At 42.2% G+C, this 23,444-nt stretch overlaps 2 protein-coding genes across 2 annotated transcripts; both read right to left on the bottom strand.

Moving 5' to 3' along the window:
- Positions 1-664: 664 nt before the first annotated feature.
- On the bottom strand, positions 665-8,253 carry LOC101944027 (keratin, type I cytoskeletal 15). Its single transcript, XM_024100780.3, has 8 exons — positions 7,392-8,253; positions 5,931-6,013; positions 4,561-4,717; positions 3,480-3,641; positions 3,053-3,178; positions 2,715-2,935; positions 1,652-1,677; positions 665-1,095 (listed from the first exon to the last, which is right to left on the bottom strand). The coding sequence occupies exons 1-8, from the start codon at positions 7,992-7,994 to the stop codon at positions 992-994; spliced, it is 1,482 nt and encodes a 493-aa protein (XP_023956548.1). The 5' UTR covers positions 7,995-8,253; the 3' UTR covers positions 665-991.
- A 5,544-nt stretch (positions 8,254-13,797) lies between these two features.
- Positions 13,798-23,126, bottom strand: LOC101945842 (keratin, type I cytoskeletal 19). Its single transcript, XM_005294107.5, has 8 exons — positions 22,449-23,126; positions 19,909-19,991; positions 18,219-18,375; positions 17,780-17,941; positions 17,519-17,644; positions 17,138-17,358; positions 15,909-15,937; positions 13,798-14,120 (listed from the first exon to the last, which is right to left on the bottom strand). Coding segments are annotated over exons 1-7 (1,188 nt in total). The 5' UTR covers positions 22,887-23,126; the 3' UTR covers positions 13,798-14,120; positions 15,909-15,936.
- Between the last annotated feature and the right edge of the window lie 318 nt (positions 23,127-23,444).

Raw genomic sequence — 23,444 nt, 5'->3', positions numbered from 1 at the left:
TTATTATATTTGTCCTATTGTGTCCCTAGTAAGCCATGACATAAATGTTTAGTTCTTTAAATCTTTCCTCATAAATCAGTCTGTCCAGTTCCTTGATCATTTTTTTCTTATCCTTCCAGTTTCTGGATATCGTTCCTCCACTGAACTGGTGCCTAAAGGTATATCCCAGGTGCAATCTCAATATTACAGGTGTAAGCACTGGAGATCAAGGGACTATTGCCTTCTTGCACCAGGAGCTAGTGCCTGTATGTATGCAGCCCCAAATCATACTGACATTTTGCTTCCAAATCACATTATAAACTCATGTCTAGCTTGCTCTCCTCTATCACCCATCTCTGTAAGCTTTACTGCTTTCCAGGGTTCTCCCTCACCTTCACTATCTGTATTTTAGATGATTTTCCCCAGATGTATTAACTGTAGCCTAATTTTGTTTTATTTCTGCCCATGTATTATTAGGAGTAGTGTTGGGAACTTAATAGTATATAGAATTATTCATATCTCAGTTACTCCAAAAGCTGTTCAGAATCAGAGACAATTGCAGGCAGATGTATGATGATAGTAATTTGGTTTGGATTGTCCTGGACACGTGACATGGGTGCCACATCTAACACACAAAACCATGTTGCTGATTATGAAAAAATTTTAAACAAAAACTCAACATACATTTATTTCAAGCCAGGAGAGAAATTTTATTATCCAGACTCATACAATGCAGTAAAGCTGCTGGTATGCAGTAAAACGAGCCCTTCACCTCAGGATTTAAGAACAGATAGTCAGTGTAAAGACAGAGAGGAAATTATAAGAAAGACACCAAGCTGTTGTGCACTATTGGATTACACTGTTATGACTATATAATTATCATTTCCTTTTGGAATTTTCTCGTGTGCGTACTGAACAGATTCCTTGTTACTCTGTTTCATGATTCCCCTCTCAGATGCCTGCTGTGGTTAGAACTGGTACAATACAGGTGGTCTCATGTGGGTGAAGGGAATCAGTATTTCCTTTCATGGGTCGAAATTACTTTTCCATCTACTGAATCTTCCACACTGATGCGAACCTTACCGCTGCTGCTGCTGCTGATGCTGCTGAGGGATGCTGTGATGAAGAGAACGGGAAACAGTAATTACAACTGGGGAAATAAATATACATTCATGGAACACTGAAGAATCCTGTTTTTCTCCCACTAGAAGCTTCCTTCACTGATCATACACACAGCCCTGCCTCTTCTCACGACATTAGACTGTCACAGTCTTGAAATATGAGGATCATGAGATCTAAGTAAAGCTTACGTAATGTCCATATGAAAATTACATATCAAAATTGGCCGTACTTTACTGTTGGTATGACTCAGCAGAAGCCGATCAAGGGACACCCAGCTCTCCATAATTATTTAGATTTCAGAGATATGAGTACAAGTGATCAGTTTGCTAGACCAGGGATAAAATAATTTTGGTCCTAAAAAGCTGTGGGGGCTATGGAGACAGTATGATCAATCTTTGGGGGGAGAAATGGAGATACTGTCTGTAATCCCTCTAGTCAATAGAGGATGGGCTTGTTCAGTTCTATTTTGCCACAAGGATGGTGGTTGCATCCACCAACCTCACTACTAAATGTATTTTATTTCCCCTCTTTATTTCAAAATCCTCCTTACCATCCTTAGGGCTCCATCCCGACAGCCTGTGGAAGAGAAGAGATACGGGATTAAACTAATGAGTCCCACTGCAATTGTGCACTGTGCAGCAGATTCAATCCTACTGATGTAGTCTGACCACTGCACGGCCTCTAAGTTGGAACATGCACATTTTGTGTACAAAAGATCGACTGTGAAAAACTGCAGCTGCGAAACGGAGGCCCTTTTGAAAACGTGGCCCTTCAATGACCATTCAGGAGTTAGAGAGTTTGGGTTGTTATTGATCTGATTGCGTATCCTCTTTTGCATATTCTGAAGGTCCAGTAACAGTAAAGAACGTGAAGAGCAGTCAATACAGTTGTAGCCCTTTAGATTCCTATTTCCATTCTTGACATTTCTACATTTTTACTTCTCTTAACATTTCATTATTTACACAAATAAAAACTAAGAGCCGACTTCCCCCTCCAAAATAGTGCTTCAGGGCACACCCAAATGTCTGACTAGCATTAATGCCAGTTCCGTTTGTGGATCAGAGATGGGAATAGTCCCCAACAAGGGAAAAGTTTATTTAAGAAGTGTTCTACACCCTGGAAACATGAGGAAATGGCTTAGAATTACACCATATAACAGTGCATATTTTCATCTTTCTATGGAGAACCAGGGGTGTGACATTTACGTGCGTAGTGAGAAGAGACTTAAATAGATGGTTCTACGCTAATGGCCATGATTCCCATGCAGCAAGAAACATGCAGGACCTTTATCTATTGCTCATCTTGTAGCTCATCTTAGTTAATATGAGTGCATTCCCACTTCATAATTAAAGTTTTCATTATCAGCTCATTTGCCTATGAAGATGGACTTGCATTTTGGCAGCCTTTGGGGTTTTCCTGGACACCTATTGGCACCCACATTAGGCCCAGTACCCAGTCAGTACAATTCAGAAATCTGCAGTAGTCCTGGTTGTAATGAGGCTCAAGTTCACCTAATTTCAGGGCAGATTCCATACGTTACTGTTATAACATATGCCATGTTAACAAGATGATGTAATTGCCATTAGGGTTTTATTTTGGACATAGTTACATACTGGGAGTCCTGGCCTTCCAACAGACGGCGGTAAGTGGCAATCTCCTGCTCTAATCTGGTTTTGATGTCCAGGAGCATCCTATACTCTTGGTTCTGCCGTTCCATGTCACATCGAAGCTCTGCCAGTTGCTCCTCAATGCTGGTGATCATGGCCTGAAGTTGTGCTAGCTGTGCACAGTATCTTCCTTCTGTTTCTGCCAAGTTGGCTTCCAACCCAGCTTTCTAATATAAAACAAAGTTAAAGTGGGTTATTATGCAGATTCATTCCGTAGTAGAGCAAGAGATCAAAGGGAGGCATGCGCTAATAGTGACTTATTGTGGCATGGAACAGCCACATACCATGCTGAGCTGGGATTGGAGTTCTATCTCCAGGCCCTGCAATGTGCGTCTCAGTTCTGTAATCTCACTCTTGCTGGTATGGATCTGTTCAGTACTGGTGGCTACTTCACGGTTCAGCTCCTCAGTCTGGAAGGAAAACAAATACAATAAAAATCAAATGCAAATTGGATTGCCAAATGTTTTATTTCCCAAAAGGAAAGTACCATTCTGATCACCGTCATGGTGCTGCTTGCTTTGTATCTGAATCTAAGCAATGGTCCAATGGTGAAAAGAGGAATAATGTCTAAAATCTTGGTAGGTGTATCAGGGCTCTTAGCTTCTTACCGAATGCAGAAACTGATCAGCAAATGCAGTAGTGTTGCAAAGAAACTGGGGCCATGATGAGCTGCTAATGCATCAATTTATTTGTTCATTAGGATAGCCATACCTGTTTATAGAACCAGGCCTCAGCATCTCGACGGTTCTTATCAGCCAGTATTTCATATTGCTCTCTCATCTCAGACAGGATACTGGTGAGATCAACCCCAGGAGCAGCATCCATCTCTACGCTGACCTTTCCACCCATCTGATTGCTGTATTCTTTCATTTCCTACACAGACAGAAGGACACAAAAGACGTTATAGTTTCTTCCCTTGTACACTTTCTGCCCTCAGCAATCCATATAGTGTAATTGGGAAACGTGTAGTTTGAGTTATGGTTATTACACACCTCACTGCCTGCTAGCCTTTAATTCCCCATTTCATTTTAAATGGGCTCCTACAGCATGTGTAAATCCCTTACGCTTAACAATCTGTCCCAATTTGTAATTAGCTCAGACACTGTGATTTCCTTCCCCAGACTTGAAGATGAGCTCTGAGAAGCTTGAAAGCTTGTGCCTTTCTCCAACAGAATTTGGTCCAATAAAAGATGTTACCTCACTACCTTGATACAGGTTGCAACATCCTCTGTTAAATTAGAAGTTTTTATTTTCTTTCCTTATATAGAATTTAACTTTATTATGTATAATTTCTATTGCATGTATTATAACTTTAATATCTTAACTCATGGGTTCTTTAGCAGTTCCTTTTCATGAAGAAATTTATTCAGACACTGAATTTTTGTTTGCTTATGTGGTTGGAGCTGAAATTTTTAAATGAAATATCTTGATTACTGTGGATTGATGTTTATCTATGTATGTGATCTTTTTTTAAATAACATGTCTGGAAAAGGCATATTTTGTTTCTAAATGAATGGGAACATTTCATGTAACAAATATTGTTATCTATGGAATAATTTAAAAATTTCTGACCGCATGCTCATGCATGTCAAAGCAGGTACACAACTCACATCTTTAACACAGTTTGGAATCAGAGGGATGTTAGCCTGGGGAGCCCTTTGGATTTGTTTTAAGTTTAAAGATATTTTATAAATCATCCAGTTGTGAAACTATCATTCCTTGGGGTATTTTTTAATCCCAAACTGAATTCTAAATGTGGATGGTTCTCCCCACTCCATGTTTGAGCACTCACTTCCTCATGGTTCTTCTTGAGGAAAGCCAACTCCTCCTTCAGGTTTTCAATCTGCATCTCCAGGTCAGCTCTGGACAGAGTCAGCTCATCCAAGACTCTACGCAGGCCATTGATATCAGCCTCAACACTCTGGCGAAGGAACAACTCGTTCTCATATCTGCAATTAAAAAAAAGAAACAGACATTTGAAAACACATAGCTTTGTATCCTATGTAATTATAAAAACAGGGAATCGTATGCCTGTTGTGTCAGAGAGGAACAGGACAACAGCAATGTAAAGTCAGAAGAGAGACCAAAAATAGTAATCTAGAATGTTTGTTCCAATTTTAAAGTATGCTATGCAAAAATTTGTGAGATAGCCATCTTGGTTCTTTGTTGACATTTGACAACATCATACCACCAAATAAGTTGGCATTTTTGGCAATCCCAAGATACCAGCACCTAGTTACAACAGTGATTAGTACTATAAGACAGACTGACAGACAGATCAGGATTTAGGTGCAATGCCAGAACTGTGTGTGGGAACTTACAAAATGCCCACCTACTGGGTTATCAGGCTGGTGCTCATAAGCAGTAAGAAAATCACCATATTTAAAGAGGAAAACTTGAAAATAACAAATGTATTTGGACTTGAACTAGATTTCTGAAGTACAGATAAATATGAGCTTTATGGGTTTGTATAACTAGAGTGGGCTATTAACATCTATAAAAAAGATAATGGACAATCCAGTTTTAGTGACCTCTCAGTTATGAAGAAAGGCATATGTTGTTAGCTTTGCCCAGGGCGCTTGGTGAGAAAATATAATCCTGGAGCTACTTCATTGTAAGAGAAAGTAGTTGGTGGCATCTTGGCATCTTGACAGCAGACAAGCTCATTTCAACAGCGTCCCTGAATTTCAGTAGAACAGTCACTCTTTGGCTTTCCTATCTGGCTTTCCTCTCCTAATGCTTACATCCTCTGAGAGAGAATGAGTACAAGAAAAAGATTATCCCCCACATCCTATCATGCCACTTCTAGCTGAAAGCAAATTCAGACCCTTTCTCATTTTAATATCTTTAAGTGATAATTTTTGTCAGTGAGAATGAACTGTACAAAAAGTTAATAACAGTATAGAAGTTAAGACATGAGGTATCACAAAACAGGAAAGCATCTTGATTGGCTTGGTGTCATTGCTGATAAAGTTTCTTCTCCCATTTCTTCCTTTAGCATATCTATTCTTTTGCCAGGATTTTCTCTTGTAAATTCTAAGGGAGAAAATTCCATCCCTAAACTTGTGAGCCGTGTTTGGGAATCCATACTCTCTGCTACTATGATGAGATGTTCAGCTTCAGAAATATTCATTTGAGACAGTGAGAGCAAAATTAACTTACTTCAGTCTGAAATCATCTGCAGCCAGCCTAGCATTGTCAATCTCCAAAATGACTCTGGAATTGTCAATAGTAGCTGCAAGAATCTGGCAATTGGGAGACAGAAAAAAGATTCCTGTGAATAATGGTGAAAAATCACTGTACAGGGGGGGGCAAACTTTTTAGCCTGAGCGCCACATCTGGGGATGGAAATTGTATGGTGGGTCATGAATGCTCACAAAATTGGGGGTTGGGATCCGGGAGGGAGTGAAGGCTCCGGCTGAAGGTGTGGGCTCTGGGGTGGGGCCAGGGATGAGGGGTTTGGGATGCAGGAAGGGGCTGTGGGCTGGGGGTGGAGCAAAGGGGTTCAGAGTATAAGAGGGGGCTCTGGGCTGAGTCAGGGGGTTGGGGTGTGGAAGGGGTTAGATAGTTGTAGATAATAGATAGTTACTGAGACATGTAAAGCAGTAAAGAAGGGAGAAGGATTGGATCTGGGTGATAAATCATTAATCAAAACACGATTTATGGATTCCAAAAAACACATTTCATTATATCACCCTTACCCCACACCATACTATTCATAGCTTATACATGGAAAAATTAAAAAAAGCTAAACATTATTCATATTCTAAACGTGGACCCGGGAGCTGAGTGTAGAACAGAGATCTTGAGGTTTATCTGGAGCAAGTGTGGGTGTGTCAGACTGGAATTAGACAGCTTGATTTTCCCTCTCCTTCCTATTCATGCAATCTCTCAACGTTCATGCAATTAATGGCAACAAATTCCAACCCTTTCATTCTCTGGGCTAATGTTCTTAAGATAAAAAATGAAATAAGAATTAAAACTGACAGCACATTATTACCCTGTACAGTTCTGATGGCAACAGAATATTGAAACATTCTCCTTGCCAAAATGTGTGTGAAATAATCAACTCAAAATATAAATCTAACTTTTCATAAGCATGTTTCTCTCGTTTTAAATTTATTCTGTGGTACTTTTGTACAAATTTTATAATCCTTATAAATTAATTACACTGGGAAGTTAAACCGTACGTTCAATTCACACCTAGGGTAAATGGAAAATAAACTTACACAATACAATATTTCGCCTTACCTTTGCCCTGGAGACTTCCTTACTTTTGAAGGCCATGGTTTATACTTTGTTACATTGTTTAATATTTGATTGCTTTACAATTTATGGATAAACTTTAATGTATTGTGTCCCATTTTGTTATTGTCTTAGAGCTTTCAATTAACATAAAAAAAAGCCTCCATTTTCAGTGTGAGACTTTTATTTCATTACAGTAAACAGCAATAGCTGTTCCCTTCTTTTCTGCTGGAGTGTTTTTATCCACAATGCATTTACTTTTTTGGCAAGAAATTATGACTTTGTAATTCTTTCTAATTGGTTTAAAAAGTTGGAATGTGCAATTCACTAATAATAACAAATTGCTATAACAATCCTTTCTAAATATGAATGACATACCTTGTCTCGGAGCTCATCAATTATCTTGTAATAAGGACTGTAGTCACGGTCTGGACTAGTGGGACCTTGCTTCTGATACCAGTCTCGGATTTTGATCTCTAGATCAGTATTCGCTTGCTCCAGAGCTCGCACCTTGTCCAGATAGGACGCCAGACGATCGTTCAGGTTCTGCATAGTTACCTTTTCGTTTCCAGATAGGAGGCCTCCATCACCACCACCCAAGCCACCACCAAAGTCATAAACACCACCGAAGCCGCCACCAGCACCTCCTCCAAAGCCGCCACCAGCACCTCCTCCAAAGCAACCACCAGCATCTCCTCCAAAGCCAGAATAAAAGCCACTACTTCCTCCATAGCCCCCACCCAAGCCAGAACCATATCCAGCCCCATAGCTACTGCCCAAGCCACCACCATATCCACCTCCAGAGGAGACGTACCTAGCGGAAGAGACAGAAACACCCCTGCCACCAGATCCTCCATGGATACTTGGGGCTCTGTAGGATCCTCCCATTCGGACTGAAGAAACACGAGAGGAGCCACCGCCCCCAATCCCCAGACCACCGCCATAGTTAGAAGAGGAGCTCTGCATAAAGGAAGTAGCCATGACAGCAGCGCTGAAGGATCCGGTGTCAGTTACTCAGCTTGGCCTAGGAGAAGAGAGTAAGTCTCTGCACTGTCGTGGGGCTCCATTTATACCAACCCCGGTGGGTGTTCTATGACAAACCCACTCGCCAACCCTCCCCCAAAAGATCTCCACCCTTAAGGGTGATGCCAAGTTGTAATTATTTTGCTTACTAACACAGCTGGCTGTACATCCTGAGGAGCTGAACTTTTTTTCTTCAGCTAAACAAAAGGTATGAGTCAGGATGAATGCATGTCTGTTTTTTCTTGAGGCTACAGTTCTGACACTCGGATTATGTTTTACTTTTTTTTTTTACATTCAAGAAAAGAAAAACCAAGTGAGTTTGACCACCCCCAATTTATGCATTAACAAAAACCACTGTAGTCACTTTAAGAAAAAGTCTTCCACAAAAGTGAAGTTTGTTTTATATGAACTTCCACAGTCATTTCAAATGCATCTTTAGCAGCTTATCCATTGCGGCTGCTTGTCCCTCCACCCTTTAAAAAAAAAAAATCATGGTTTGTTTCCATCAGGACTTTAGAATCAGCTACTTTTTTATTTCTATTCTTTGCTCAGAATCATCCTTAAGGGTTTGGAACCTCAATGTTTAAGACATAAAACACATAATCCTGCTGGTGTGTGAATCTCAAATGAACAGTGATCAATGACCAGGAGACAGTATTCATAGTTATTAAAATAACTGAATAATTATTGGGAGGTAACAGTCAAGAGAAAACAGAAGAACGGGGATGATACGAGATGAGTGAAAAGTAATTAAAAGGCTGCTGCAAAGAAGAAGTGGCAGAGCTTCCCACTGCTAACTGTTGCGAAGGCTAAACATACTGGATAGTATCCGAGGGGTAGCCGTGTTAGTCTGAATCTGTAAAAAGCAACAGAGGGTCCTGTGGCACCTTTAAGACTAACAGAAGTATTGGAAGCATAAGCTTTCGTGGGTAAGAACCTCACTTCACTTCCACATCAAGTGGATGCGTACTGGATAGAACATTAAACAGAAAAGTTTCAATCAGATAGAAGTTAACGTTTTAATGGCGATAGCCACATGGAAATTGAACAAATTTCTGAAAATGAAGGTGCAATCAATATCAAATTGAGATCTTCAAAATCACAGCCTGAGGAGTACCTATCAGAAATTATCTAAAGATATTAGTCCTGCATTAAAAGCAGGGGAGTAAACTATGTGTCCCTTTCAGTCCTAACAATTCTCTGATGAAATTCAACAACACAGATCAATCATCTGTTAGTGTAATTGTGCAACATGAACTGGATGCTGTTAAGAAACATCTTCACATCCTTTGTGGACAGGATGAGACTGAACTTGTGAGATTTCTGATGCTAGTGTTATTTGTTCTATCCTGCTAGAGTGGTGTGTGTGCGTGTGAGAGAGAGAGAGAGAAAGAGAGGATGGAAACAAAGTAGCATTGCTCTTAAAACCCCTGTTCCCCCTGCCCCTGCATCCCTTTTGTGGCGCTTGAATGACAGTTTCCAAGGAGATTGTTCTTTAGATGAAAGCAGTGGTTTTTACTGGAGACTGGGGGTTAGCATGAGGAGTAGTAGGGCATGGTACAAGTCAGAATTGTAGGTTTAGGGAGTTGGAAATGCTGCCGGTCATGACTGACTGGCATTGGGAGTGATGTATAGGGAGCCAAGTACTGGAAGCAGAGGTTGTACTGTAGGACCTGATGTGTATTGACAGAGCAACGGTGAAGGGAGAAATTTTTCCTGCCCTTCACTTCATAAGCACCAAATGTACATTAAAATCAAACATTTAAAGAAGAACAACAAATGTTATGTGTTTGCTGGCAACATCAATAAAAGAGGTTTCTATCTATCGCAGGTGCAGAATTGGATATAGATAAATACACTGGAAAACGGGATGTGAGGTTTCAGATTAACGGTCCGCAGTATCAAGGTTTTTGTGAGGTTGCATAGTTGACACTTGAATGGAGCACTAGAGATATATCACCAGAAAGACATGGCACTGGGAACCAAAAGAACTATATCAACTGCCCCTCTTTGAGCCACACCTTAACCAACTGCTTATGATACTGCCCTCTCACACTCTGTTTTCTCACCTTTCCTACTCTAGAGAAAAGGCAGTATATTTCCAAATTTTGATAGCATGTTTCAAACTGAGCTTGGAATTAAGCCATGGAGGCTTAGTCTTGCCATGGGCTTGATTGATAGTTCTTAGTAGCTTGCCAAATCTATATATCACCAAGTCTTTAGTATCTTAAAGAACAAGTTTCAACAAACCCTTCTAACAGTGAAGAATGTTCCATAAAACCCCTGTAATGTAAGCATGCTGAAACTTACATGCTACTAGGCTCAGTTTAACTCCTACTGATCCTCTAATAAGCAAGATCAAGTTCTGTTTCATTAAAATCCTGGATTTCAACAGAAGTCTTTGTGGAAAATATCATAGATTTTAAAGGGATACTAAACAGATTTTTCATAATTTTAAATCTTTTTTGCACTTACTGTTCATAATAACTCCTTTGGACGCTTGAGGGTGAAATATGCTTTACTGATTTTATTTTACTCCATGCACACACTGGATTGTTATTGGACAGGATCTCATGAACGGTAGGTAGCAGATGCAGCCGAAAAAATAAAAGCAATCTGGTGGCAAGACAGCTTAATTTATTCTCCTATAACATAACTCAGAAGAGCAGCCTGACAGAGAGTCTGATGTTTTTATTCCTCCTTCTGGAACATTGAGCCTGAATTCTCAGGGCATATTTCACGTGATCAAGATCCTGCAATCCCAAAAGGGCACAGCAGTTGCAGATCTCAGCCCTTTCCATCTTCTTATTCTTGATTTGTTTTTCATTTTAAATGACAAGGCCAGCTTTGTTCCAATAGTTTATATTTTTTCTCTATATTGTTTGTAATATTTTCTTACCAAAGGTGCCAAACACCTGTGAATTTTGGAGAAGTTCAGTTCTGGATCAAGTTTTTACAGCATGAACCAATTGCTGTTTCTTACAGATGCTTTCACAATAAAGTTCATTTCAGTGAGTCCTAGTCCGAGTGTTGCTTCTTCTTATGAAAGAAAAATGATCAAATTTTCCACAATGAGTGCAGATTGCTGGTAAACAATTTGTGTGTATCTATAGTTCACAATTCACATTCTGTTGGTTATTTACATAAGCCTCATAATATTATTACTGGCTCTTGTTTGGATTACTTCTCTAACTAGCCAATATATTATTTTATAGTCAAATAGACAGTGTGAAATTAATTGGCTTTTGTCAAATAATTGAGCTAAGATGTTGCTTTTCTTGAGTATTCACGTTAGTAAAACTTGAGATCAAAAGTTACTTTGGCTAATCAAAATTCATTTTTGAATTTGAATAAATATTCACTGAATTCCCCCCCCCCAATATTAGTTCAGCTCTAGATCTAGGTGTGAATCCTGATATTAACAAATGTGGGTATCTTTTTCTAGAGACTATTTCTGTATGTTACTCTTGTTGTATGAACCACCTAAACAATTCTTTACATTTCCCCAAGCATTGACTTCTCCCAGTTTCACCACCCTCCTGTGTTCAAATGAATCTTTCTTTGAGGTCAGTGGAGCGATGCCGTTTTACACCAGCTGAGATCTAGTTCACTGTCTTGTTCATCCAGCACTTTTCTGCAGCACGGTATGAAGTGGAAATGACTCTACTGAGGGAGTCACAGCAGAGCCTCCCACCCACTGAGATTGTAGGAGCTGTATTGAGCTTGCCACTTGTGGTCTTTGCACACTTCACACTAATCTTTCCCTACGATTTTATACCTCATACTTGACCCTTACACTCAGTACTGTGCCTCTGCAAATGAGGAATTCCAAACTAAGCTGTGTATAAACTACTCCCTTTGTCCTGTCTTGGCAGAGTTTTGTTGGCAGACGTACTCTGGCATGTCTGCACTCTGCAAACTCTGGTATTGTCATAGTTTTGTTAATGGATTTTTTAAAAAATAATCACCCTTCAGCTCATGCAGACAAAGAGTTCCATTCAGAAAGAGGCTTGTTTGTCACCATGACCTACCCAGCCTTTGTGTGGCCAAACCATAACGATTCATCACATACCCTTGAAGAAGGGGAGGCAGTCCATTTCTGAATGAACTGAGAGAGCCAGACTTCAGATTTAAGGTGACACTATCTGTATGATTTTACATTGAATATTTCACCTGAAACCTTCCAGTACGGTAAGAGTATATGCCAACATTTTCAAATTTTGGTGCTTAAAATTAGGCACTAAAATCCATATTTTGGTGCCTAAATAAAGGTGGCCTGATTTTCAGGGCTGCTGACTATCTGCAGGTAGGGCTTCAATAAAATTTGTGAATATTCAGCTCCTCTAAAAATCAGGACATTCCATTACATGGTTAAATGTCTATTTAGTATTTAACTTTAGATACTGAAATTTGAAAATGTTGGCTGTAGGATGTCCATGCAGGAAAGTGTCCCCATACATCTTACCTTCTACCCTGGAGCATTTAATTACACAAACGATGTATGATAGAAATACTCAGCCTCTTGAGTCCACATAATGCAAAGACTTCGAGGGTTAAGCATTTTTCACATATTGTTTTAACTATTGCAATGCCAAAGAACCTGACTTACTGCCTGAGCATGTAACTTGCTGTAAGCTAACTAATGTCAGTACTCTGTTGGGACACCCTCTCTGTTCAGACACTTGGAATAAAGAGAACTCTGACAAAACTTACAAACCCACATGGAATGTGTTCCTATGTATAGCCTTTGGAGAATAAAGACAGAACTGGAGATCTTTGCTGATCTGGAATGGATTCCAGGTGTAACCACTGAGTTTAGGAGACAAAGGATTTGCAATTTGATATGAAACATTTGTTAGAAAGTGAGTCAGCAACTTTGAATGAGAGATACAGAAGCCTCTTTGTGTTTGATGCGTTACAGACTTCTCCCTCTGCTCCCACAGGCAGATGTAAAATATAAAGGTGTACTGTTTTAGAACAAGCTTCATCTCTACCAAAGCTAATGCTTTTATTCATGACCTGCAATACTCCCAGCTCTTCTGATTCTGTGCTCACCTCCAGCTCTGCCAAGGTACCTCAGTGCAACTTCTGTTCCTGTCTTAGTCTCCCCCTCATTCCCCTGCCTTTGTCAATGCACCTCAGACCTGATCTGTGTGGGTAGGATTCTGTAGTGGGGACAAGAGGTGTTTTCATTATTTTTCCCCCTGTGGTTATTTTTCAATCAGACAACTTTCTAATGTGATCTTGCCAGATTCCAACAAATTAAGCCAGGACAGGCCATGTCAGTACTTGGAAAGAAATCTCCAAGGAATACCCAGGGTGCTGCAGGAAATGGTGTTGGCAATTCCTATGAGTCACTACCAAATGAATGCACCAGTATGGTGTTTGCCCCCATGATTAAAAAGGGTTTGCTCACACTTTGTGGATGAGATTCATGGTCTTGGGATACTTCTGGATACCCAGATGCTCTCGCAATCCCAGGTAGTGTATTAGCCAGATGTGCCTTTTCTTGTCTGTGCTTGGCACAGAGAATGCAGCTGTTCTCTCTAATGTGGAAGTTGTCACAGTGCTCCATGCCTTTGCCACCTACAGATTAGAATTACTGCCATGCTACACTTGAATACCATTCTGAAACTAACGTTGATACAAAATGCTTTGGTTGGTTTACTTATCAGCGCTAATTACAGGGGATGTGTTACATCAACACTGCAGAGGCTGAATTGGCTTATCTATTCAGTTTATCACAATAACCAGACATAAGTAAAGTTTGCATAAATCAGATGACTTTATTAGACAGTAGAAACAGCAAAAATAGTAGTAAAAGAGAACTGGAAATGCAAGAACAGCTAACCCAGTTCATAAATGTATCACTAATAAATGGCCCTATTCTACCTTGACCATTGTGTGGTCTAGAATTTCTTAGAAATGAATATCTCAAAGCACTACTGTCTGTTTGTGATGGCACCCTTTAATACTGATTCCTGCTTGTCTAGTGTTTTTATTCTTCGAAAGTGAGATAGTCTGAGTCTCTTCCGTAGTTCTTTCCATCAGCCACCTTCTCTCTTTTGCTGCTGCTTTGAGAACCTGCAGTACATAAGGAGGTAAAGAACAACGATTACACAGGTGAAAAGTTTAGCTCCAACCTCAACTCTTAATCCTCCCTCTCAGAACTTTTCTTTGTAATATCATTGAATTTGAAGCATGTGTCACTTCCACAGTATTTTGCAAGATACTGTGGACCCAAGAACATTCACAGCAAATTCTCCTTAAATGTGTGCATAATAGTTCTGAACTGGTCAGTCTTGAATTTCTTCATAGTCCTCTCACCCATAGGAATGTCTATGTGCTTGGCTGTGTACATAGCCATTTATTGTGCTTAGATACTTTTCCCCACCTTTAGTATCTTGCGGTGACTATATAAAGATCCCTAGCAAGGAGCTGTAATCTGTTAAAAATTTCTAACTAGACTGAATGGCATTCATTGTTTCAGAGTAGCAGCCGTGTTAGTCTGTATCCGCAACTTAATTGGTCTCTCAAAATTGGTAAGACAACTCCCACCTGTTTATGCTCTCTGTATGTGTATATATATATATATATATCTCCTCAATATTTATTCCACTCTGTATGCATCTGAAGAAGTGGGCTGTAGTCCACGAAAGCTTATGCTCTAATAAATTCATTGTTTGAATTCTATCAATCACCAGAAGTAATGTAGGGTTGCCAACGTTCTGATTTCAGAAAACCAAACACCCTTGCCCTTCTCCCTGCTCTGCCCCTTCCCTGAGACCCCACCCCTGCTCCGCCCCTTCTCTGAGGCCCCGCTCCCAACTCACTCCATTGCCCATCCCTCCGTTGCTTGCTCTCCCCCCACCCTCGCTCACTTGCTCATTTTCACCAGGCTGGGGCAAGGGGTTGGGGTGCGGGAGGGGGTGAAAGCTCCAGCTGGGGTCGCAGGCTCTGGGGTGGGGCCAGAAATGAGGGATTTGGGGTGTAGGAGGGGGCTCCGGGCTGGGGTGTGGGGCTGAGGAGTTCAGAGTGTGGGAGGGGGCTCCGGGCTGGGCCAGGGGGTTGAGGGCTCCAGCTAGGAGTGCGGGCTCCAGAGTGGGGCCAGAAATGAGGGGTTCAGGGTGCAGGAGGGGGCTCCAGGCTGGGGAGTGGGTTGGAGTGTGGGGAGGGTGAGGGCTCTAGCTGGAGGTGCGGGAACTGGGCTGGGGCTGGGGATGAGGGTGGGGAAGGGGCGTGGCTGGGGGCAGGGCAAGATGGTTCGGTTTTGTGCGATTAGAAAGTTGGCAACCCTAGAGGGGGCATGGGGTGAAGGCTCTAGGAGGGAATTTGAGTGCAGGAGGGGACTCAAGGCTGAGGCTGGGGCAGGGGGTTGGGGTGTGGGAAGAGGTGTGGGCTCCAGGCAGCACTTACCTCAGGCGGCTCCCTGAAGTGGCCGGCAGGTGCCTGTGGCCCCTATGCTCAGGGGTGGCTAGGGAGGCTTCACGCACAGCCCTCACCTGCAGGCACTGCCCCTGCAGCTCCCATTGGCCACGGTTCCAGGCCAATGGGAGCTGCGGAGCCGGCTCTTGGGGCAGGGGCAGCGCACAGAGCCTCCTCGGCTGCTCCTGCGCCTAGGAGCCGCAGGGACGGTGGTGGATGATTCTGGGAGCCACGCGGAGCCAGGGCAGGCAGGGATCCTGCCTTAGCCCCGCTGCACCTTTAACGGCCCAGTCAGCAGTACTGACCAGAGCCGCCAAGGTCCCTTTTCGACCGGGCGTTCCAGTTGAAGACCGGACGTGTGGCAGAGGCACCAAGATGGATACCACTCATCAATAGATAAAAATACTCTGCCTTTTAAAGGTTCCCATAAAGAGAAAGGATCCTTACCAGCAGTTCCAGAAAGGGTCCAAAACTTCCTGTGGCACAAAGAGAAAATAATTATAGCAAAGAACAATCACAAATATCAAGTGTTGGATGAGAGGAAGATATGAAAAAGTAAAGTCTCTCTATCAGACGCCCTTTTCAGCATCAGGAACGAAAGGTTTATCTCCTTGCTGGCTCCCGCACTAACTCTTCTGTTCCTTAGCTCAGGGAAGAGGAAACTACAGAAAATGTGTCAGAAAAGGACAGAAGTGGCAAAGAGGATTCTGGAACTAAGGAAATAAATTAAATATGAGAAATTTAAGAATCTGTCCAAGCCCAAATGGTTTTTCATGTTCCAAAATATGAGGAATGTTTTCCCTTTGGTGCCACACATGAACTGAGAGAAGGCTATGGCACCATGTCTGGGGTAAAGTTATACTGGTGTTTGAAATTAGCTAGATACTGGGTCTGCATTCAAACCCCTCCTTAAGATTCACTTCCACCATGATGCCTACTTTTGAAAAGAACCAGCTGTGGATATTTGGAGATAATCTATTTAATTTATAAAACCACACTAACAACATTGTGTTATTAAGACATTGTGTAACTAATAGCCAGTTACCACCTTGATTACTTTACTTATATATTCTACTTCTTGCCTCTACCCTTTGTCTGTTTGTCATTTAGATTTGTAACTCTTTGGGGCAGAGACTGGGCCTTCTTTTATTGTTTGAAAGCAGCTAGCATGGTGTAGGCATTACTGGAAACAAATAATTAACTAGTAATAATTAATCAATTAATAAAAATAATAAATAATTAATGTAGCTATATATAATGCAAAATAATAATTCCCATCTGCACAACATAGGTAGGATCACTGACATTTGCAGATTTGTCATGTATCCTGCAAATGTCGTCCACTGGACATTTTGGAGTCTCCAAGTGTATTTTACATGGAACACACTGTGGTGCAGAGTTCCCACAGAATAATAATATAATATATGGAGATATACCTATCTCATAGAACTGGAAGGGACCTTGAAAGGTCATCAAGTCCAGCCCCCTGCCTTCACTAGCAGGACCAATTTTTTTGCCCCAGATTCCTAAATGGCCCCCTCAAGGATTGAGCTCACAACTGTGGGTTTAGTGGGCCAATGCTCAAACCACTGAGCTATCCCTCCCCCCCTTCCCCAGCACTCTCATGACAGCGTAACAACCCTCAAATATCTTTTGCAGTGAGTATAGTTACATACTAGGAGTCTTGGCCTTCCAGCAGCTGGCGGTAAGTGGCAATCTCCTGCTCCAGACGGGTCTTGATGTCCATGAGTTGCTTGTAGTCACTATTCTGCCGCTCCATATCAGCTCGAAGGTCAGTCAGCTGTGCCTCCACGTTTCCAATCAGGTGCTGGATCTGTGCCAGCTGGGCACCATAGCGATTCTCAGTGTCTGCCAAGGTGCCTTCCAAGGCAGCTTTCTGAGAATAGAGAAGTTGGAAGAAAAAAAATTCAAAGGCTGTCACCAAATATAGGATTGGTCTTTAGAAAGGAAACACCCTTGGTTAGGGGTCACTTATCACTATATCTTTCCTAGCAGGGATTTATAAATTGAAAATCTTGGGAGAAATTGCCACATACCATGCTAAGCTGGGACTGAAGCTCTATCTCCAGGCCTTGAAGGGTGCGTCTCAGATCTGTGATTTCAGTCTTGCTGGTCTGCAGCTGTTCAGTATTGATGGCTACTTCTTGGTTCAGCTCTTCAGTCTGAAGCAGGGAAAACATTTGATAAATGGAGTGCAGTTTTCTGAAGATCATGAAAGGTTGTAGCCTGTAGGAGCCCTTTTCTACAAGAGGTTTGAAATTATTTTCTTCTGTCTTGTATTGTTTTATTTTTTTTACCTTACTGTTGAACCAGGTTTCAGCATCCTTCCTGTTTTTCTCAGCCATGACTTCATACTGGTCTCTCATGTCAGCCAGGATCTTGGTCAGATCAATACCTGGAGCAGAGTCAACCTCAACACTGACTTGGCCACCTGTTTGCCCACCCAGGGCTTTCATTTCCTATAGTAACATTGCAGAGAAAGACACAAGAAGGCACAAGCATTAGTGAAAGACACTACTAATCTCTCTTGAATTCACCCACTCTCCTCAAGAGCTAACCTCTGATTGACCATTCTCAAATATTTGCAGGTGGGAGGCTTTATTTACCCAATCTATAAAGAGGCTTTTTATATTCTACTAGAAAGCCCAACATAACTGAGAAAGTTCAGATTCCCTCCTACATATCAGTCATCTTTTTCCTACTGCTATTTTCAAATGTACACTTTGGGTTTTTTACCTCCTCATGGTTCTTCTTGAGGTAAGCCAGCTCCTCCTTCAGGCTTTCGATCTGCATCTCCAGGTCAGTTCTGGCCAGGGTCAGCTCATCCATGACTCTTCGCAGGCCACTGATGTCAGCCTCAACACTCATACGCAGTGCCTGCTCTGTTTCATACCTTCAAAAAAGCAGACAAAAACAAAACAAAACCAAGAGTTATTAAAATCTAGAACAAGGGGCAAATAGTATTTATTACCATTTGCGTTTGACTTTGACTTTAGTTTTCTTCATTGTATAAAAAAGCCCTATATTTGTAATACTGAATCTATCCCAATACTTTGCACATAGGTTGGTATGAGCAGTATAACTTACGTGACATGTACAGCACTGCTCTAATTTAATGTATGGAATTTAATGATATTACTTTAATAGAGCAAGACATTGTGCAGGAAGGTGTTGTGTGATCTTCCCTCTACATGCTATACATTTACCTTGTAGGATGCTATACTACAATTTTTCTAATCTTTATAAAGCTCCTTATATAGCTCTACAGAGTCATTCTCAGCATCCTCATTATTGTAGCTATTATTAACTTTGTTGAATTGTGTCATGATTTTTATAGACTGGTGTCTGCTAACATATAGGAGGAGGTCCACCCAACCCATTAAGGTTGGTTGATTAAGCCAGGTACATTGTGAAACCCATATTATACATTAACTATATCTATTTTCAGACCACATTTTTATTGTCTAGTTTTAATGCATGGGCTTTAGTGACATTCCTTTTGCTTTTCCAAATAATAACGACATGAAGATCTGCCTGCCTTTCAGTTAGGGTTGCCAACTTTCTAATCACACAAAACCAAACACCCCTGTCCCGCCCCTTCTCCAAGGCCCCACCCCCGCTTGCTCCCATCCCCCCTCCCTCCATTGCTCGCTCTCCCCCACCCTCACCCACTTTTACCAGGCTGGGGCAGGGGGTTGGGGTGTAGGAGGGGGGTGACGGCTCCAGCTGGGGGTGTGGGCTCTGGGTGGGGCCAGGGATTTGGGGTTTGGGAAAGGGCTCCGGGCAGGGGTTGGGGTGCGGGGAGGTATGGGCTCTGGGCTGGGGGTGTGGGCTCTGAGTGGGCCCAGAAATTAGGGGTTCAGGGTGCAGGAGAGGGCTCTGGGCTAGGGCAGGGAATGAAGGCTTTGGGGTGCAGGAGGGGGCTGGGGCAGGGTGTTTGGGGGGGTGCGAGCTCCGGGAGGGTGTTTGGGTGTTGGAGGGGACTCCGGGCTGGGGCAGGGGATTCGGGGTGCAGGGTCCCGGTGGCACTTACCGTGGCTCCCAGGTATCGGCTGCCAGGTCCCTGCAGCCACTAGATGCATGGGTGGCCAGGGAGGCTCTGCGGGTCGCGGTTACTGGCCAATGTGAGTTGCGGAGCCGGCTCTCAGGGTGGGGGCAGCGCGCAGAGCTTTCCTGGCCGTCCATGAGCCATGGGGCCGCAGGGACCTGGTGGCCGCTTCCAGGAGACATGGGGAGCTATTGCTGGCAGGGAGCCTGCCTTAGCCCAGGGCCCCCACTGCACCACTGACCGGACTTTTAACGACCCGGTAGTGGTGCTGACCGGAGCCACCGGGTCCCTTTTTGACTGGGCGTTCCAGTCGAAAACTGGACGCCTGGCAACCTGACTTTCAGTATGTATCTCCTTGCCTTTGAGGAATTTACTTACTTGGTTTTGAAGTCATCAGCAGCCAGCCTGGCATTATCAATCTGCAGAACAATCTTGGAGTTGTCAATGGTGGCAGCAAGAATCTGGAAAAAGCCAAGTGGCACCGTGTGAGTCACAGTCTAGGCTGAAATGACCATATGCCTCCACTCATTACAATCCAGGATAAAAGACGTAAGAAATTCTGGTGAAATTCTGACGAAGCTATGAAGGGCTTTAAAGTTGAGTAACTGACATTTCAGGTCTTTTTGTTTTATTCCTAAAGTAGGCCTGTCTCTCTTTGCTCAAGGGCAGTAGGGTCTTCAGTTAACATACTGGACAAAATTAATCTCGGATATAACTCCCCTCAAGGCTGTGAAGCTACACCAGGAATGGATTTGCCCCTTTCTTTGTGTGATCTGCCATTAAGGATCTACCCATCAGTTTCTGAGATGTAGCATGTAGATCAGGAAATGACCCCTCCTCTGGGCAGGCTCACTGAATTCCACTGACATCGGCAGAGTTAACCCTACCACGGTATTAAAGAGCCACAAGGAGACAGAGGTGCTGAGCAAAGGAAGTCTGCGGAGTCTCCCTGGCCAGAAATTCTGCTCAGGAGGTTTTATCTGTGTTAGCCCTTACCAGAGATTTGGGGGTTCATGTTACTTTTATATAAATAAAGACAAATGATGCCTTTGTATATAACTCTATAATGGAATACAATATAATAGTAATATAGGAAAATTCTATATCACATTTGTATAGAGTTTGAATGTATTTTATCTCCTAGCCTAATCATACCGCAGGGTCCCCAGCTCCAGAATGCTGAGTGATTCCTGTAACACAGAGAGTTCTGTTTACTTAAAACTTTTTCCCTGTGTACCTTACCTGACAAATGTACTTTTATGAGCCACCTTATGTGGAGTGGGGAAGGAATTTTCCCCCAGGTCAGATTGGTGGGGACCTTGGCAGGGTTTCACCTTTCTCTGCGGTGTGTGGATGCAGGTCACTTGCCAGAATTATCTGGATATATGTCACTTTATCATTTCCCTTCCATTGCAGGGCCTTGGGCATTGGTCTCTCCAGTTCTCTGCCTGTGGCACATAATAGTCTGGCCTCTTGTGGACTGTAATACTTTGCTCTAATTTCGATGGCTAGATCTTGGGTGGTGTTGATGGCCTGTGGTTTAGGGAAGGTCAGACTAGATGGTCTGGTAGTCTCTTGTGGCCTTGAATTCTATGAGTATCAGAAATCAATAGGTCACCTGGGAAAGCAGCGGAAGCTGCTCACTCTCATGAGTTGGGAATAAAGACAAGAGCCCAGGAGATTTCAAATGAGAGAATCTAATTCCAGCTCGTCTTTTTCGGAGGTTGATTTCGGAAATCAGTACAGTGTGAGCGAGGTAAGCCCAAGGGAAAGGAAACTGTGTGGGTGGGGTCATGAACTTCACACTAAGATCTGAAAAATAAACTTTAGGTTTTCTCATGAGACTGAGTGTTTACATAGTTCAGTCAGCAATCACGTATGTCTTCTAAGGTGTGTACCACCCTTAAACAAACTGTTATTGTGCACTAATGAATTTGCTGGGGCAGAATAAATCCTGTATTGTATGCACTTAATTTAGTTAATGTCGGCTGTTTCTTTTTTCATTAAGTAACATATTTAAACACTTCAAAGTTCAAGCTCAGGAGGCAAAATAAAAAGGGTTAAAAAAATCTCAGTTTCACGTGTTAAAATTCTGAAGTGTTCCAGCTCACATTTGCAAGCCCCTATATTTGGTCAGTTCTTATTTTAACTGTAAATATCAACTCAGAGATAGTCATCTTCTCTGATAACTGGTAAAGCAGTGCACATACTGGCTGTCCAGCATCTTCAACAGAAGTGTATGATTGGTAGGTGACTGCAGAGATAGACAGATACCTAGTCGTTTGACAAGATTTAAATTGAAGGATGACTTTTTTTTTGGGGGGGGGGGTATGCCAAATTCATCCCAAAACCAAATTGATACGACCCTCGTTGACTTCAGTAGGAATTACCTTCACTTACACCAAGGCTAAATTTGGTACAATAACTGTGCAGAATTAATTGAGAAAAACGTAAGGACTTTACTACTGTTTTCAGGGGCATTGAGCAAATGTGTTTGTGGGAGTTAGTGGGGCCCTCAAATCATTTCACCGTTGACTATTAAAGGTGTCACTTGTGCACATTTTCTTAGCTAACAATTTTAATAGCAGATACATTTCATACTAGGCATTGTCATTGTCCATCCCTTCTGATTCACTACATACTCACATCACCCTTCTACTCTCCCATAATCCACCATTCCTTTTGGCTGGTTTTCTATTGAAGCTTTTCTTTTCATTTCTTATTAAATTTCAGAAATGTAATTGAGGCTGAATTTGTCTTTCATTGTTACTGGAAACTACATAATAAAACAGTTATCATTATTTACAGATAATAACATTTTCCTTTCATCTGCTAATAATAGTCACATGATATATATGCTGTTTTAACAAACATTTGGGTCTATCCTTAGATGCTTTTTAATAAACTTTAACACCTACCTTGTCTCGAAGATCTTCAATAGTCTTGTAATATAGGCTGTAGTCATGGGCTGGCCCTGGTCCTTGTTTCTGGTACCAGTCTCGGATTTTAACTTCTAGCTCAGAATTTGCCTCCTCCAGAGCACGTACTTTGTCCAGGTAGGACGCCAGGCGGTCATTCAGGTTCTGCATAGTTGACTTTTCATTTCCAGAAAGGAGGCCATCACCACCACCAAAGCCACCACCAAAGCCACCGTACAAACCACCACCATATCCACCACCAAGGCCACCTCCTACCCCAGAAGAGACAAACCGAGCAGTAGAGACAGAAATACCCCTGCCACCAGATCCTCCATGGATACTTGGAGCCCTGAAGGAACCAACAGCCCGACTGAGTGAGGAACCACTAATATTACCTAACCCAGAAGAAGTTATTTGCTTCGAGCTGTAAGTGGACATGGTGAGTAGATAGCAAGGATCCAACTCTAAGCACAGTTCACACAGTTTGTGCTCTTGAAGCAGGAGTGAAAGATTCTTTCTCCCACCTGGCGTCTTTTATGCCTTTGTGCCTGTGACAATGGGAGTTGTCCATAGAACATGATATGTAAGCCCTGTGGAATTCAACAGCCGTAAGCCTTTTGCCAACACTGAAATTCTTCTTATTGGTCAGTCGATATGAAGTGGGCTGTGTTTCTTTGCCAAATATTTTCAGACATACCAGATTTCTTTTTTTTCTCCCTTCTCTTCCTCTTCAGACTAAAGGTGTGATTCACAGTATGTGACTCTCTGCTCAAAGAGACATTTGTGACTCTAGAATGCTAGTTTACTTATACTGAAACAAAAGACCCGTAAGCACACACCCCTTCTGCACTGTACAGTGCCTCCATTGTGAAAACTTTCCTTAGGTAATTTCAGAAGAAGGTTTATAACACATAGTAATGCAGTTAGTGGCTGTTAATAGAGCCTTGTATAGAGGGAGCCCAGATGACAAACAGCACTGTGAGGAGAGAGCTTTGG

This window comes from Chrysemys picta, chromosome 24 (genome assembly GCF_011386835.1).
Source record: "Chrysemys picta bellii isolate R12L10 chromosome 24, ASM1138683v2, whole genome shotgun sequence".
NCBI lineage: Eukaryota > Metazoa > Chordata > Testudines > Emydidae > Chrysemys > Chrysemys picta.
The sequence above is the reverse complement of the archived record's forward strand: the minus strand, read 5'-3'. Positions and strand labels throughout refer to the sequence as shown.

Coding starts and splice junctions, on each gene's coding strand:
- LOC101944027 (XM_024100780.3), bottom strand. CDS start 7,994: ATGGCTACTTCCTTTATGCAGAGCTCCTCTTCTAACTATGGCGGTGGT. Junction 4,718..5,930: donor GCAGATGATTTCAGACTGAA/GTAAGTTAATTT, acceptor TTTTAATTGCAG/ATATGAGAACGAGTTGTTCC. Junction 3,179..3,479: donor AGGCCTGGTTCTATAAACAG/GTATGGCTATCC, acceptor TTTTCCTTCCAG/ACTGAGGAGCTGAACCGTGA.
- LOC101945842 (XM_005294107.5), bottom strand. CDS start 22,886: ATGTCCACTTACAGCTCGAAGCAAATAACTTCTTCTGGGTTAGGTAAT. Junction 18,376..19,908: donor GCTGATGACTTCAAAACCAA/GTAAGTAAATTC, acceptor GCTTTTTTGAAG/GTATGAAACAGAGCAGGCAC. Junction 17,645..17,779: donor AAACCTGGTTCAACAGTAAG/GTAAAAAAAATA, acceptor TCCCTGCTTCAG/ACTGAAGAGCTGAACCAAGA.